The sequence below is a fragment of the Natator depressus genome, chromosome 4, assembly GCF_965152275.1.
Source record: "Natator depressus isolate rNatDep1 chromosome 4, rNatDep2.hap1, whole genome shotgun sequence".
NCBI lineage: Eukaryota > Metazoa > Chordata > Testudines > Cheloniidae > Natator > Natator depressus.
The window spans coordinates 14759796-14777278 of record NC_134237.1 but is presented as its reverse complement, the minus strand read 5'-3'; the positions used below and the strand labels follow the sequence as shown (position 1 = coordinate 14777278).

Here is a 17483-nt window from a genome sequence, read left to right as displayed (position 1 = left end):
TTCTGAAATTCACACCCTTTATGATGCCCCAAGTTGGGCACCCAAAATCCAGCATTCTGAGATTATCGGTCACTTTAAACAATCTGTTCATCTCTGCTCACTGTAGCTTGATGTGCTTTGTTCAGAACTCATTAACCCTGTAGCTGACCAACTTAGTCCTGGGCACAGCCCATATCTAACAGGTTAAATTCTGGTGACACAGAGAAGACTGGTTTTATTTCACCAGGGAAATAAAATAATTTTAGCGGTCGGCTGAAGATAAGAGTTATCTTTAGAATCAGATCACTTACTGTGAATATTTTGAACTGCATATTTTGCTCTGAGTGTAGTTAACAGGCAGCTGTTGAACAGCACGAGTGATAACGGTTAGCAAACTGGAAAATTCAGCTCCTATCTCTGGTATGGAATGGCTAATCTCGCTAGCTTTAATTTTGGGTATGGAATGCATGACATTTATATTCCACTTTTTTAAGTGCTTTCCTTTCCACGCCACTATTTTTGATAAGAGCTTTGTCAGCTTAGTCTGACCCACGCAGTTTGAGTTTTCTAAAGAGAAACATACCAATTTACATTACTGGATTAGACATGAAGGTCAAGTCACTCACTCTGCCTAAATTTGTGTGTGCTCTTCTTTTTATATTTCCTCCTTATTTGGGCACACTTTCCCGTGTCTATTAATTGCAAATCTGTGGTTTCATGGGCTGTTCCTCCTTGCTTAAAGCTATAGTTAGCTTCACAGAGGATAACTTAAAATGGAGTCATGGATCATTTTGAAAGTAGTACATTTATTGAAGTGCACTATTCTTACCATTAGGCACAGTGGGGGCCGTTATTTTTGACACCAGTATTAATAAGTCATTCCTTGTCAGAATCGCAAACCTTATCTTATGAGTAACAAGTGCACACATTTTTAGCTTCAAAGAGGATGTGTGACCTTAGATGTTGTAACCTAATTCTACTTTTGGGGGGGAAGGGAAGCTTGTTTAAACAAATATTTTTAGATGAAATCAAAATGACCAAATCCAGGTTAGCCTGGGCAGGCACAGTTAAAAATGTGAGTCTGCTAAAATGTGGCAGGGAGAGAGAAAGCAAGTGTTATATGTAGAATGGGCTAAAGGCCTTTTGTGGGGATTTTGAGCAGTGTATTCTTTAGGTTTACCGTAGATGGAGGGCCTGTTATTTCCTCTGCCCCACAACCCCTGCCTTTGCCTTCTTGGGGAACCTGTTCTTGTTCCCCATCTCTTCCTTCTTGCTGAATCATTTCCACTTTGGTCTGAGCAAAGGATACCCCCTTTGTTCATAAATCAGTATTTGACAGTCTTTTGGGTAAGCCATTGGCCCGGGACGCAGGGGATCTGGATTCAATTCCCGGCTCACCACATGTCCCATGGGACTTTGGGCCAGTGACTCAGAGTGGGTCTACACACAGTTTTTGTACCACTATAATACCACCAATAATAGTTAAAGCAGTATGGATGCAGTTATTCTGGTATAAATGTCTGGGGATAAGCTAGACTGATATAAGCACCTTTACACCAATACAACTGTGTCAACACTAGCGGTTGTATCACTTTAGTTATTATTGGTTTCTAAATAGACACAGTTCTAGTGCTACAAAAACTGTCTCTCGATCAGCTCTTAATCTTGCTCAACACCATGTCTAAATGGGGATAATACTGCTTCCTTCTTCCATGCTGTATGTGTCCTCTCTATGTAGACTGTAAGCCCTGCAAGGCAGAGATATTCTATGTGCATGTAAAGCCCCTTGCACAGTGGCGTGCAAATATCAGCTGGGGTCTATTGCCATTGCAACTCAAGTAATAATGGAAATAGGTACTTATTAAATTCTGGAATTAGGTCTTGGCATGTGCTTACAAAACAACACCCCTGTTAAAAATTAAAGTATCTTTATTTGGCTTCCCTAAACCTCACCTAGAGACGAATCTGTAATGTGTGGGACAGAGGTAGAAATTTAGGGACAGAGAGAGGTTGCTCCCAAACACTTTACTGACCTTTGCCCTTCAGGTTACTTGACCCATGTTAAAATTTTGATAGAATAAACCAACTTTGTGTACTTCTATGGATTTTTATTAAGAATAAGCAAGTAAATATAAAACTAAACATACATATCCCTGAGCTATGTAAGAATAAAACAAAATTATTAACTTATTAAAACTGAATCACTAAAACAGGTTCAAATTATCCAATAAATAAATCAATACAGAGGGTAATTAAATCAAATTATGAGGTTGACACAAGAAGAATCACTTTTCCTAATCCTGCAATTGGGAGAATTTCAGGAAGAGCCAGTTTCCTCACAATCTATGACCCTAGCCAGCTTAGTGCTTCGATCTAGCTGGTGAAGGACATGAGTGGCCACAGAATATAAAATGTCCATTCCGGTCTTAAGACCTTTGCCAAGTGAGATGACCTAAAGTGGTAATTCCATCTTGGTTTGCTTTAAGAAAGTACAACTATTAGAATGCTTCTCAGAAATTCCACTTTTACACCTCCAAGAATTCTGCTCTTCCATGCTATGTTCACACTCAATAACACAGAAGCCTTTCTACAGTCTTAATTACAGTGGTGATGGTGAAATCATACACAGCAGCAGCTTTCAAAAGGGACTTTTTAACTTTAGAGAATGTTCTGACAAGTTGGATGAAATGTCGATTTTACTTTCAGGAAACCATGAAAGGCACCATTTACACACAGACAGTTTCTCTCTCCAAGGCCAGAAAGGACAATTGTGATCATCTAGTTTGACCTCCTGTATACCACAGGCCAGAGAACTTTCCCAAAATAATTCCTAGAGCAGATCCCTTAGAAAGACATTGAAGTGTAGAGGTATCCCTCCTTTAAAATAAAAGGAAAGAGTTCAAACTTCATTTCTTGGGATCTTTAACTCTTGTGGTGGTTGTTAACTGGTACCAGCTGATGGAAAAGGTCAGAGCTCAGAACACAGGGCAGTCTCAGTGACAAACCGGGTTAGGCAGGCATATAGCTGATTACTCGAGTCCTTCACTTCTTTTTCCTCCAGATGACCTATTCAGGGAAGGGAGGGGCACATCACTTTCAATGTTGTCAGTGTCTGCTGTGGAGAGAATACTCCTCTTCCATGTGATCTTCACTTTCACAGGGGTAATCTTCTGCTTTCTCCACCTCATGGACCATTTTGTAGCTTCAGGGCTAATTAGGTGATCCAAGTATTCTGGATCCAAGACAACATGGCCCAGTTCTCTCACAGTGGGAAGTCTTTAGGCCTTATCTCTGTGTGGAGAGTGCCAGCATGAATGATCATTGCCTTGCAAAAGTTTGCTGGGTTTACCACAAACAGATGGCCTTCTAAAAAAGCAAAAGGCAGAATGTATGGCATCCGCCTTCTGTGTTGAGTAATAGGGTCCAATCTTAGCAAAAACTGATATTTTATGAAAATAGCTAATGATCTAATCAGCACATCCGTCAACTCGCATCTTCTTAAAACAATTACCTCAGTGTACTAAATTAGGTGGCTGATACAGGAAAAAATCGTATCTTGTCCTAATAACCTCCAATCCAAAGACACGTTATTTTTACAATTTTATCAGAATAATTTCATTTACCATCAAACTAAGTATTCGCAGACCCAACTAAATAGGGCCTTGATCCCAACATTACAATTGACAACGGATAGAGTATTATTACATGGTTTTTGCACCAGGACTATTGAATTCTACAGGGTTTTGTTTTGTTTCAAAAAAGGACTTCTCTGTGAAGGTCAGCCTTACAGTTTCAGAAATAGTGGTATAAAATTATCTGGATATTTGTGCTTCATTAATTGGACCATCTTTTAATACTCATTTTAGATTTGACTGCCCTCTTCCAAAAGGGGTAGGAATCTTTTAAATGAATGAGAGGCTGGAGGAGGGGGAAGGAATAAAACATATGCAATAGATGCTGGAAGACATTCTTCATGATGGTAAATATCTTCTAATTTCACTAAAAACAGCTAGCTGCCTTCAATTAACAAGCTTAAAGTGTTCCATATTACAGTATCTCATAAGTTACTTCTGTATAACATTACTTCGCATAAAAAAAAAAAGGCAGTTTTTGTGGAAATGGAATGAACACAATATAGCCTTTGTCTGAGTGAACTATTCTCAATAGTAAACCATTTCATACTCTACAGCACTGGTAAAAAATGAAAAATCATGGACAGCTCCTTGAAGATGTACGCACAACCCTACACAGAGATAACAGGGACAAATTTAATTCTCATATAACAGATTGCATGTTCCCAGGGTTATCTATTAAACTGCTGCTCTATCGTGTGAATAGAGATGTCTCTGCCTTCATCGATGGGCTTCCAAATTCAAAGTGCAGCTGAGCGACACAACTTGGAAAGGCCCACTTTCCTATTCCTTTTTGTCCCCAAAGACCACCCTGATCCACTGCCCATTTCTCTTTTACCACCGTGCTCCTTCTCTGCATAAACAGAGCTTGCCTCAGGCGTACGGGTGCCAGAGGCAAAATATTTTGTGCCGCCTACCTTCCTTTGCTGTAATAATTAGGACTCACCAGATGATGCTTCTACAAAAAGTCTTACAAATTCTATTTTCCAAACTGCAGTTATATCTTTCAGACATGCTCATTGTTGTGATACAGTTTTATATAACTTAGGAATGAAGTCATATGTCCTGAAAAGTACAAAACACAGCAGCCCACAGGTTGCGGCAAACACATTAACTCAGTGCTCTGATCTGCACACTGGCTTCCCATTGAATACAAAGGACAGTTCAAGATATTCAAATCCCTTCAAGGGACTGACCCTAGCTGCCCAAGGAATTACCTCTCCTTCTGTGACCATGATCTTCCATGAGATGAGAACAATAAAACTGCTGACCAATAGGGAGACATCAGTGAGTATAGGGGACAGAACTCTCTCATCACCAGAACAGGTCCTAGACCCGTGGTTCTCAAACTTTTGTACTGGTGACCCCTTTCACATAGCAAGCCTCTGAGTGTGACCCCTCCTTGTAAATTAAAAACACCTTTTTATATATTTAACACCATTAGAAATGCTGGAGGCAAAGAAGGGTTTGAGATGGAGACTGACAGCTCACGACACCCCTGTAATAACCTCATGACCCCCAGTTTGAGAATCCCTTCCCTAGACTATTGACTCAGTCCTGCTAAAGATAAGAACTACCATACATCACCACTTCCAGAATTAAACACAAACCCCGTTCCTTAAATTTAGGATAGCAATTGAGACAAATTGTGATGGTGAGTTTTGTTATGCACACCCCTAAGATTACCAATTCCTTAACACAGATCACCAGGCAGCCTTCCAGTAGCAGTTATTTTGGGTCACTTTTTTCCTGAATTTGAACTTGCAGATTAGAGGCAACAGCTCCATAGTCCATTGTCACTGGAAGCATCCAGTGCTCCTGGCAGGAGTTTCTAATACATGAAAGCTGAACGGATTAATTTCTGCTCAGTGTACAAAATATTTCTGGTAATTAGTTAGATTGCCTTTGTTGTTTGTTGCTTTTAGAGTCAGTATGGACTAGTGGATATGACACTGTACTGTGAATCAAGAAACCTAAATTCAATTCAAGCTCTGTCATTGATTGTTGTGTGACCCTGGACGCATCACTTCACTTCCCTATTCCTATCTTTCCCCTTCCAACTTTCCTCAATCTTGTCCATCCAGACTGTTCCTCTTCTGGGCAGGGACTGTAATATACTGTGTTTGTACATTAGGGCTTCAATTTCAGTGGGAGGTTCTAGATGCTAACTGTAGTACAGATTATTTAGTGAAGCTATACATAAAAATCTCCTGGGAGTTCTTGGAACAAGTTTCATTTTGGGATTACTAAAAAGTTACTATAAAATTCTCATCAATACTTACACCTTTCCAGTGCCTCAGTTTGAGACTAACCATATTGCACTCCGAATACGTTCTACTTAACATTTAATGTTGCCTCCCACTCTTGAGGTTGCTAGGATATTGGCATCAGTATTGTGACAAAGCTCTGTCCTTGTCTTCGTGGGTCCCACGTTTCCTGGCGGATTTTGCTCGCCTCAGAGGCTCACTGTGACCCTCCATGTAACCCTTCTCTCTAGAGACAAGGGTCACAAGTCTACTGAGCGATTTTAATCATAAGCCAGCGAGGGAGGTGAGAAGCTATCCTCCCTTGTGCAGTCTCTGTCTCCCAGTCTCAGTGATTAATCGGGGGGAGGGGGAGCCTGGGCCTGCCCTCTACTCTGGGCTCCAGCCCAGGGACCCTAATAGTATCAGCTATGGTAGCTGACCTTTTAGAAACATGACACGTACAATGCCCTGGGCTACTTCCCCACAGCAGCCCCCCACTTCCTCAAGCTCCACTTCACCCTTACCTCAGGGCCTCCTTCCTTGTGCCTGATATGGTGCATGCTGCTCAGTCTCTCCAACAGCGCAACTTCCTCCCACAGCTCCTGACATCTACCCCCACCTAACTGGGAGGCTTTTAACTAGTTTCAACCAGTCCCTGATTGGCTTCAGGTGTCCCAATCAACCTAGCATTCTCCCTGCCTTCTGGAAAGTTCTTAATTGGCCCCAGGTGTCTTAATTGACCTAGAGCAGCTGCCATTTAACTTATCCTGGTACCAGGGATTTGTTTAGCCTGGAGCTAATATATCTGTCTCCCACTACTTTTCTATAGCCATCTTGCCTTGCCCCGTCACAGTATACAGAAGAATTCAGTGGACACCACATCCCGTGGTCAGAGAGCATCCAGTAGGTGACAGAGATATAACTGAATCAAATCCCAGGAAAAGGCGAACAATTCTATGTATGAATTTTCTCCCCCTTCCATCCATTGGTTGTTGCCAAAAGCAGTGGCTCATAGGTTAATATGCCAGAGCTTCCCAAGTGCTATAAGAAATACCTTACAACTTATTCTAACTTCTGCTAAAAATGAAAAAAAAAAAGGCAAAGTTTTATCTATGATATTTACAGATTGTTTTAATATCTATATTTCCACTACTTTAAACTAGAATACAGACATTTCTATAAGGACAGGTGATACAGTGGATTAGCTTGTCAACTCTCTGGAATTTGGTCCAACTCCTAATTTAGTCAACATTTAAAGTAAGCTGGTTGTTGCAGCCTAGCAGATGAGAGTCTACATCTTCAAACATCACATAATTGGACACTATTTTTGCTAGTAATGTCAGCCACTCACTTTCATGAGCATCAAATTAACCCAGGTCTTAATATTTGTATCTTGGTAAAATTTTTGGTGGCAAAAAAGATTACTTGAGGGAAAAAGTATCGTGCAGCAAAGTCTCACTGGATTTAATCTCCAAACCAAGACAGTATTTATTCACCTCCTGCCTGAAAGAGAGTCAATAGAAGGACTCTCTTTGATTTGAGGGGGTCAATGGATCAGGTGGCAAGGTCCACATGGACCAGCATCCTGTCTCTGACAGTAGTTAGATACTTCAGAAGAAGGATGAGGGATTATCTGCCTCCTACATTAGGCCTCATCCTGATCGCTAGTATTGAGAGATTGTTTTAGACCCTGGACCACAAGGTTTAATATTTTTGTCATTGAAAACTCTAGATTTCTGGATATTCATATAAATATCCAGTTTCCATTCTGAATCATGTAAAGTTCTTGGTCTCAATTTTCTTGATCTGTGCTTTGAGGACGTGAGAAAACACAGAATGACAAATTAAGTTGAACTCTTCTGCACAGAAGATGAATGCCACCTACTGGTTATGATCAGTGAGTTGATAATGCTTTGGTAGAGCGGTTTTTGTTTTTTTATACACAGTAAAGTGGAGTAAAATTATTTTCGGTCAACTACTTAAAATTTCATGTTTTTTATGCTACAGAATCAAAGCTTTTACTCAAACAGTATGTTGGGGAGAAAAAAAGATATTTAATTACAGCCCACATGTACCATATTAATCACATCAACTCTGAGGTAAATATAATGGTCAATTTTTGAATTACAATAATTAATAGTAACTGCTAGTTGGTGCCAAAAGCTTTCAGTGTTATTGATTCAACTGATTGCATAACTCTACAGCTGGTCAAAAAAGTTAAACACTAATTCTGCAAAAAATTCCAAAGTTGTTTGCAGTTTAAGGGGTTTGAAACCAGACCCAATTTTTGAGTTTTTGTAATCAATCAAAAACTATCAATTTTTCATTTATTTAGAGCAGATCAATTTCTTTTTACATATTTTTCACATAAAAAAGCCATCTCTCAATTAAACATCTTTCAGCCAACTCTAATAATCATTTTTGTTGGCCAAGAATTGAAGGGTCATGCAGGTAAAGCATGCAGAAGAGACAGGAAAGTCACTGAGTTTCCTTTACATTGTTCTGTCAGGGGGCTCTGGGCTGCCAGATGCACAGATGTCCTGAAGTAGTCAGGTAAATTCTACAAACTGCAGTGCACATATGCAGGTCTGGCCCATCACTATGCCCATAGCAATACAGCTCCCAGATACTACTCATTCCCTACTCACACATGTCCTACAACCCCAGGGCTGTTACAGAGTCTGCATGGGAAATCTATGTAAGAATGCTACCTATTGTCATTCTTATGCAAGGAAATCCCTGCAAGCAAACAGATGACCTCAGGAACAGCACTCCACCACAGGCTTCACTGTGCCCAGCCCCCCATGCAGGTGGGGGGTGTCTTCTATAGTGTCAGATGGAAGACGGGGGGGGGGGGGGAAGCCTTCTCAGGGTATGTCTACACTGCAATTAGACACCTGCAGCTGGCCCATGCCAGTTAACTTAGGCTCACAGGCCTCAGGCTAAGGGGCTGTCTAACTGCAGTGTAGATGTTCAGCTCAGGCTACAGATCTGGTATCCTGCCACCTCGCAGAGTCCTAGAACCCAAGCTCCAGTCGTTAACCGTTTTAGAACTGAATAAACAGGATATTTATGTATATCCACATGATATCTCTCTCTCTCTTTTTAACAGAATGTCTTCATCTTAACAAAAGATAAGTACCTCTTATCCCAGGGGCTATCCTTCATTCCAAGGCCCATGTATCGCAGAAGTGCAAAAAAAATCTTATACCTCCTTGCAATCCCCTCCCCCCGTGTGCAGAGCAGAATGATATTTCCAGCAAATTTCAGGAGTAACACCAACTGGCTGCAGTGGAGTTTTTCCATTTTTATACTGGTGTTACAGAAAGTAGAATGTGACCCATTTCTGTCTAGTAAACCTACATCCATCTCCCACAAAATGAACTATTTCAACTATCGTGCATTAAAGCTTACACAGGACCCAATCCTGCAAAGTGCCAAGTACTCTATTCCCATTGGTTTCAACTGGAATAGAGCATACTCAGCACCTTGAAGGACTGGGCTAATCATTCCCAATAGTACTAATGAAGAATTAAGCATGCATAATTATGAGACGATTGCCCTGGAAGGTTATACAATAATGATGGGAATTTATAATAAAGTAAGTTTTGGTTAAATTACAATACAATGTGTAACAAACTGAACTTGATGAAAGCTTTCACCTGCACACGGAGGAAACAAAGTGGCTCAAAGTCTAAAGGTACCTTTGATACTGCAGGAATTAAAAATGAAATCTCAAACATGACATTTATTAACTTTTTAAAAAAAGATGATCAGGGCTACACCACCAATTTCTGAGAGTAAACAAACAAACTAATAGGAAAACATATTTTTAAATACTCCTGGGGATTCTTGAATAGAAAATGCTAGGAGAATTTGCAGTATAATACACTGGCAGGCTATCTTGGAGCTTCTGCTTCTTTAACATCTTCTTTGTCCACTTCCTCTACTTGAGGAAGAAAACGCTTTAGATTTAGTTGTAAACCTTCACTGGTTGAACTTCGAATAACCAAGCGCTGCACAAATGGGCCTAAAAAACAAAACACAAAAAATAACTTCTGAATTATTCTAGTAGAATTTTTGATACCTGCAGGCTGACTTACCTTGTGATGTATGCCATATCCACCTCTACTTCCTATCAGTTGTTAAAGACAAGCAGTATCACCAAGCCGTACGGGGTTAAAGAATGTCTTGGGGGACAACCTGATCTCCATTTTGTTTATTTCTCAACCACAATGTTGTCAGTTTACACTGGTGCTGATATGATGCTTATACACAGACATGGAATCAGAGATATGCAGAGCTAGCAGGGAACTTGAAAGGCCATCTAGTCCAGCCCCCTGAGCTGAGCCAGGACCAAGGATATCTAAGATCATCCCTGACAGATGTTTGTCTAACCTGGACTTTAAACCCTCCAACAACGGGGATCCCACAATCTCCCTTGGAAGCCTATTCCAGTGCTTAATTACCCTTAGTAAGGAAGTTATTTTTCCCCAATATCTAACCTAAATCTCCCTTGCTGAAAATTAAGCCCATTGCTTCTTGTCTGACCTTCAGAGGACACTGTGACCAACTGATCACAGTCCTCTTTCTGACCGCCCATAACATATTTGAAGACTGTTCTCGGGTTTTTCTCCCTCCCCCCCAATCTTCTTTTCTCAAGACTGAACATGTCCAGTTTTCTTAACCTTTCCCCACAGATCAGGTTTGTTCTGGACCCTGTCCAACTTGTCCACAAGATTCTTAGTGTTGCACTCAAAACTGGACATAGTACTCCAGCTGAGGCTTCATCAGTGCCCAGAGCAGTGGAACAATCACCCCCATGTCTTATATGACACTCCTGTTAGTCTACCCCAGAATGATATTAGCCTTTTTTGCCACTGCACCACATTGCTGGCTCTTATTCAATTTGTGATCTAGTATAACCCCCCACATCCTTTTCTGGGGTACTATTGGCTAGCCAGTTATTCCCCATTTTGTAGTTGTGCATTTAATTTCTTCTTCCTAAGTGTAGTACTTTGCACTTGTCTTTACTGAGTTTCATCTTGTTGATTTCAGACCAATTCTCCAATTTATTAAGGTCATTTTGAATTCTAATCCTGTCCTCCAAAGTGCTTGCAACACCTCCCAACTTGGTATCATCCACAAATTTTAGAAGCACAGTCTCCACTCCATTACCCAAGTCATTAATTAAAATACTGATCAGAACAGACCTGTGCAAGACCCCACTAAGTATGTCCTCCCAGTTGGACCACGAACCATTGATAACTACTCTGAGTCTGGTCTTTCAACGAGTTGTGAACCCACTTTATAGTAATTTTATCTAGACCACATTTCCCTAGTTTGCTTATGAGAATGTCATGTGGGACTGAGCTAAAATCTTTATTAAAATGGAGATAAATCATGTCTACTTCTCCCCCTCCATCCACTAGGCCAAATTACCCAGTCAAAAAGGAAAATTTGGTTGGTTTGGCATGATTTGTTCTTGACAAATCCCTGTAGGCTATTTTATCATCCTATTATCCAATAGGTGCTTACAAATTTGTAGTTTAATAATTTGTTCCAGTATCTTTCCAAGTACTGAAGTTAAGCTGACTGGTCTCTAATTCTTTAGGTCCTCTGTGTTATCTTTTTAAAAGACAGGTACCCCATTTGCCCTTCTCCAGTCCTCTGGGACCTCACCCTTCCTCGGAGTTCTGAAAGATAATCACTAATGGCTCCGAGATTGCTTTACCTAGTTCTTTATGGCGCCGAGGGTGAATTTCCTCAGGCCCCGCCTTAGATACATCTCATTTATCTACATATTCTTTAACTGTCCATTCCCTATTCTTGCCTCCCTCCTTGTTAATACTGTGTTAAGCATCTAGTAGTCACCATTAACTTTTTATTTATTATTATTTATTTAAGAGAAGACTGAAGCAGGATAGGCATTAAACACTTCAGCCTTTTTGATGTTGTCCACTGGTAGCTCTCCTTCCCTTGTAAATCGTGGACTTACATTTTCCTTCATCTTTCTCTTGCTCCTAATGCATTTATAGAACCTCTTCTCATTGCCTTTTACGTCCCTTGCTCAGTGCAACTCATTTTGTGCCTTTGCTTTCCTGATTTTCTCCCGACCTGCTTGGGCTATTTTTAATACTGATCTCTAGCTATGCCCATGATTCCACTTTTTTGTAGTAATCCTTTTTGATTTTCAGGTAATGTAAAGAGCTCCTGCTCGAGCCATCTTACGATTCTTCCTATATTTCTTTGCATTAGGATAGTTTGTTGTTGCCTTAAATATTTACTCTGAGAAACTACTAACTCTCCTGAATTCCTTTTTCCCTTACATTTTCTTCCCAGGGGACCTTACATACTAATTATCTGAGTATGTTATAGACGTGTGTGTATTAGAGAAGTACTGCAGTTTTTAAAATTTTACAGATTCATTCAAAATCAATATAGTTATGGTTCAGTTATTCTGACTGGAGCAGTACAACGGTATATAATGCAGATGCCTTAGCAGCCTATAAACTGCTTGTTCTTGCAATCAAACATGTAATCCTAGGGTAACATTTTCAAAAGTAACTTAGGTTCCTAAATACGTCACTTAGGGAGTTTTGAAAATTGTACAGTAATGTACATTTTCCCTGATCATAAAAACGCTCATTTCAAACTGGCTATACACCTATTAATTAATAGCCACTTTGACCAGTTAGAGAGGCTCCATTTATTTTCCAGGATGGTGGGAACTAACTCAAGTGGGCAGAGTCGAGTAACAGGGCAGAGCTCTAGAGTAAAAGCTCAATCAGACCGAGGAAACGTGTTACACCTCCAAAGAGATATGCATCTCACAGAGCTCTTCTTCACGTTAGAGCAGAATGAAAATAAAGAACAGCACTCCTGCAATCAACCTCAATGTTGCATGGTCCATATTTCCGCTCAGAAGAAATATGGTCCAGGTCAGCATTACCCCAGAGACGTCACCTGACAGCGAGAGAGGAAGGTAGAGCACCTGGTGAGCACAGCCACACACCTGAAAGGGGAAAAGGGGTAGACAGGGAAGTCTGACCCTACCTGGAGGCCCCTTCAAAAGCACAAAAGGAATGAGGTTCAACAGTAATGGAGAGCTTGCTGAGGGGCTGGGAAGCCCCACTCCTGTGAAAAGGAGAGAGATCAGGCTTCTGTTTGGGTTATACAGGTTAAGCTTCCCTCATCACCATAATGTGAGCGTCCTCCAGTAGAACATTAAGTGATGTGACCAACGTTTGTCACATGCAGTTCACTCTCTCCCATATCCTCTCCCACGGGGAAGTGCATGCTGTGGAGTGTTTTTTCATTGTGTTTTTAAATAATAAGTACAGTATGCTCTGTGTTTATATTAGCTACGGCAAGGTCAAAGAAGTGTGCCTTGCACCTGGAGAACAAGGTGGTGAGGGCTCTGGTGGTTCTAAATTCCTAGTTAGGGTGAGAGGGGAGTGAGAAGGAAAAGCCAAGATGGATTCAGGAAAGGGCTTAGTGGTCCATTTGATGTGGAAGGTCAGGAACCAGGGAGGGAAATATCAAAAGGGGAAATGACAAAATTTGATAGCACTAAATGTATGGCTGGTGCTAAAAAATGCAAGCAATAGAATAAAGCATTGCAAATTGACTGAATAAGGAGTTTAAATGGAATACTGCATTGAAATATAATAAATAAGGCAAATAATGTAATAATGCAAACTTCAAGCGTGCTGCAAACACACACAATATTGCTCTAGTCCCAAAGTGATCACCACTTTGATTAAATATTCATCTCTGTTATTATTCCTGTGTAGCTCTGTTTGTGATGATTTAAAATTTCTCATTTAGAACAGTTAATCTTTCTCCCTCCATGTTAAGTGCAACTCAACGTTAATATACAATGTCACTGACTGCAGGGAAGCTGGCATTTCTTTGATTTTTTTATTAGGTATGTCAGGCAAGAAAAAATAATCTTAGATTTCATATTTTTGTCTCCAGGGATATGGAACACAGCAGAATTAATTTTACTTATCTGCAGATCTACAGAAACTGATAAATTAGTCATTTATATTCCAAACATTCATTAATGGAAAAACACCAACAACTTCCCCATGCCAGCTGGACTCCTGGTATTGAATGGAGAATGAGCCTTTCTACAAAAGGAACCAAAGAAAAGCAAATCCATTAGGTTTTCTTTGGGGGAAGTATGAATCCAAATTATTTTATGTTGCAACATATGGATCTGCAATCTTAATTTGGTGAAAATTTTTCATAAGGAGAGCTATACACTAAGCATGCATGTTCCATGACATGGTTATGTGCACATACGGTAAAGAAAACATCCTATAACTTTTGGTTGTTATACATTGTGCACGGGGGCTTGAGAGGAAGGGAAAACAGGAAACTAGCAGCAACTACTTCAAATGGTAGATTTTGTACATCACCTTTCAGTTGTTACACCTAGGTTAAAGTTTGACTTTTACGAAGCTAAAATAAATTTACCCCCTTGTGGTAACCACCACACACTAGTCGCAAGGATTAGTCACTGAAGAGCAAAACTGACTCTTCCTCACCACTGAGCCACTCCAGCAGCTTATGTCCACTTTATTAGATTGATGTAGTTATCAAAACACCTTGGAAAGTCAGGATGCCAGACTTCTATCATTTCTGCTGATTACTAATCCTTCAGATGATCCAATCAGCCACATATTTTCTAAAACACTGAACCCTTTAAAAAAGTTTTTCTATAGGAAAGAAATAAAATCGTGCCAGGAATTCAAGCACCACAGATAACAAGTAACAACAGTGAGAGGTGAGCACAAGTGCTGCGTGGTAGGGGGAGCATTTTCTACAAAAAGTAGAGTGGGAAGAATCACTGTGATTGTGTAAAGCAATATAAAGGTTAAAAGTAAAGACAAGGCAATATTTAACATTAGACAGAGGTGTACTGGAGGTTCTATTTAAAACAACCAATCATCAGGCTGTTTCTTCTAAAACTATTGTGCTGATTAACCACTCCTGTTCCTCCAATCATGCAGAAGCTATTCACTGTGAGATTACTTTACAATGAAGTCAACAATGAAAAGAGCATGCTGCAGGAAGTGAGCTGTAGCTCACGAAAGCTTATGCTCAAATAAATTGGTTAGTCTCTAAGGTGCCACTAGTACTCCTTTTCTTTTTGCGAATACAGACTAACACGGCTGCTACTCTGAAACCCATTGTTAGGATTATAAATTAAAAACACTGAGCAAAGCCAATTCTTCTCTGAAGCCTGGAGGAAACACGTGGACTGGATTTTTATTCACAAGTGACCTTATCCTATTGCTTAGAAAGATAACAGAAAAAACTGACAAATTTGTAACAAACAGCAAAAATATGGCCGGTGACAGTTCTCTGCACAGGTGGCTGATGTGTGACCCCAGAACCTCTGGTGAAGTGCAGCCACGTCAGGTAGAACCACCGATGAACACTGGCCCTGGAATCCATACATCCAACCCGCATAAAGGCTCACAACAGTGCAAGAGGCATGCACTAGTGGTGTAGAATTGATGCAGAGGCCTGGAAAGAATTTTCTGCTTGCTTATTCTTTCCTAAACTTCTAGCTTGGAACCCCCTCGTCCTGACCAAAGTCCACTAAGTCCTATGTAACAGTCTTCCCTGCAAGCTCAGTTGGGTATGGTAATGTTGCTTATTTTCTGACCTATGCTGTCCTTTAGTGCAGAGCAATGCTAAACTCCTGATTTGGCAAGGCACACATTAATAGTGCTTCTGTGCTCAAGGGGACCACTCATAGGCTTAAAGCTAGGCGTAAAGTTTAAGTAACATGGTGGATCAGGGCTGAAAAGCTGCCTCCATCCTAAAGGCAGATGAAGTGATGTGTGTTTGTAGGGTGTTTGGCAATAGTTAGTGATGAAGAGCGCTTCCTTAACTTATGTAATTTGCTTTAACTTCAATTAAGAGCCTAAAGGAAAAACTACTTACCATAGCTCAATGGCTTGTATGTACAGACATCCTTAATAATTGCATCCAGATTGGCAACTATCTGCTCATTAGGCATATCCAGCTGAAAGAGGTTAATGCAAAATTAATTATACAGAAACAAGTGCTGATGATTAATAAAATTAAAAGTGGTTGGGTAAATATTTAATTGGTGTTTTGGGTATCTGAATTTAAAAAATTTCCCTTGGTTTAAGATGTCAAGAATTACCAATTCCATTAGTGACATTAGCAAGAAGATACCCCACTGTGAAGAAAAACATTTAAGTAAACCAGTAACTTAGTGGCATGTACACGTGACACCATAGTCACATGTACACATCCATGTTCTCAGATGGTAAACCAGGATGCTCAAGATTAAACATGCACCATCTCTTTGGTGAAAATAAATGTAAAACCATTTTCCAACCTCTTTCCTTGAACAATGTGTGGATGACTTCAAATCTATTTTCAAAAGCAACACTTTTTACATAAATTTATTGGCGTTAGAGATGTCTATTAAGGAACAATCCTGCATTGGCAGGTAGATGGCTTCACAGCATATTTTCTAGCGTTCTTCCCCACTCTAGATTTAAGTGCCCTATGAAATAGGGTTTCCACCACCCCACTCTTGGAGATTTTTCCACAATTTACTGTATCTCACTCAGATGATGTGAAGCCAAAAGAGCTCCTTCCTCATTTTTGGCCATCACTTGTAGGTTCTAGCCATAACCATCCACCCTGATTTTTGTCCATTGGTGGCATTTCCACCCTTCAAACCGTTGTAGATTTATATCTCCATTTGCGATCGCGAAAGCCCTCATTCAGCAAAACACTTAAGCAAGTACGTAAAATTTCAAGCACACGAGTAGCCCCAACGTCAATGGGACTACATACATTCTTAAATCTTTGCTGGATCGAGGCCTTAGCTAAGTAAAAATGTAGCTCTTTTCATCTTTCCTCAAATCCCAACCAAACCCCTAAATTATTGGTGTTCTTGTCTGAGCTCCCTCTAACTTGTCAATATCTTGTTAGTAATGAGGTACCCCAAACCGAACACATTGTTACAGATTTAGTTACATCAAAGCCAGAGAGAGACATATGAAGACTAACTATTACCTCTGGCTCTGGGATGCCGCAATACATGCCGCCCAAAATTGCATTCACGTTTTTGTTACAATAAGGTCTTGCAGTCTCATGTTTAATTTGCTCTCCACTATCACCAACAGGTTTCACTCAGCATTTCTGTTTCCCAGAAACGTCCCTGCTATCGAGTACGTTTTCAATTACTTTCCTGTACGCTTATGAGTTGTATGTTTTGAAGCTCAATCGCCTTATGTTATTTTCTGTCCATGTTTTTAATTTCTCTTCTTTTCTTTATATTATTTCTCTGTCCCCAATGGAGTTTGCAACATAGTGGATTTCACTAATGGGCTGTTTATTCCCTCTTCCATACAATTAATGACGACAACACAAAGACAAGCTCCTTTGGTACCCTAGAGCAGTGCTTCTCAACTATCTGATGTGGGGGACCGGCAATTTTTTTTCCAATGTGCGCGCAGACAGGCAGCCGATGGCTCGCGGACTGGCACCGGTCCGTGGACCACCACTTTGAGTAGCACTGCCCTAGTGGACACATTCCCCCAATTTGATACATTAACCTTTCTTT

General features: G+C 40.3%; 1 protein-coding gene across 1 annotated transcript in view; it reads right to left on the bottom strand.

The window, feature by feature from the left end:
* Nucleotides 1-2116: 2116 nt before the first annotated feature.
* The window catches only part of MRPL1 (mitochondrial ribosomal protein L1), a 41759-nt gene continuing 26392 nt past the window's right edge, over nt 2117-17483 (bottom strand). The window contains exons 8-9 of the mRNA XM_074950464.1: nt 15821-15902; nt 2117-9887 (exon numbers count right to left, since the gene is read on the bottom strand). Coding sequence (XP_074806565.1) covers nt 9757-9887; nt 15821-15902 — 213 coding nt within the window. The 3' untranslated portion in view covers nt 2117-9756. The remainder of the gene's footprint in view (nt 9888-15820; nt 15903-17483) is intronic.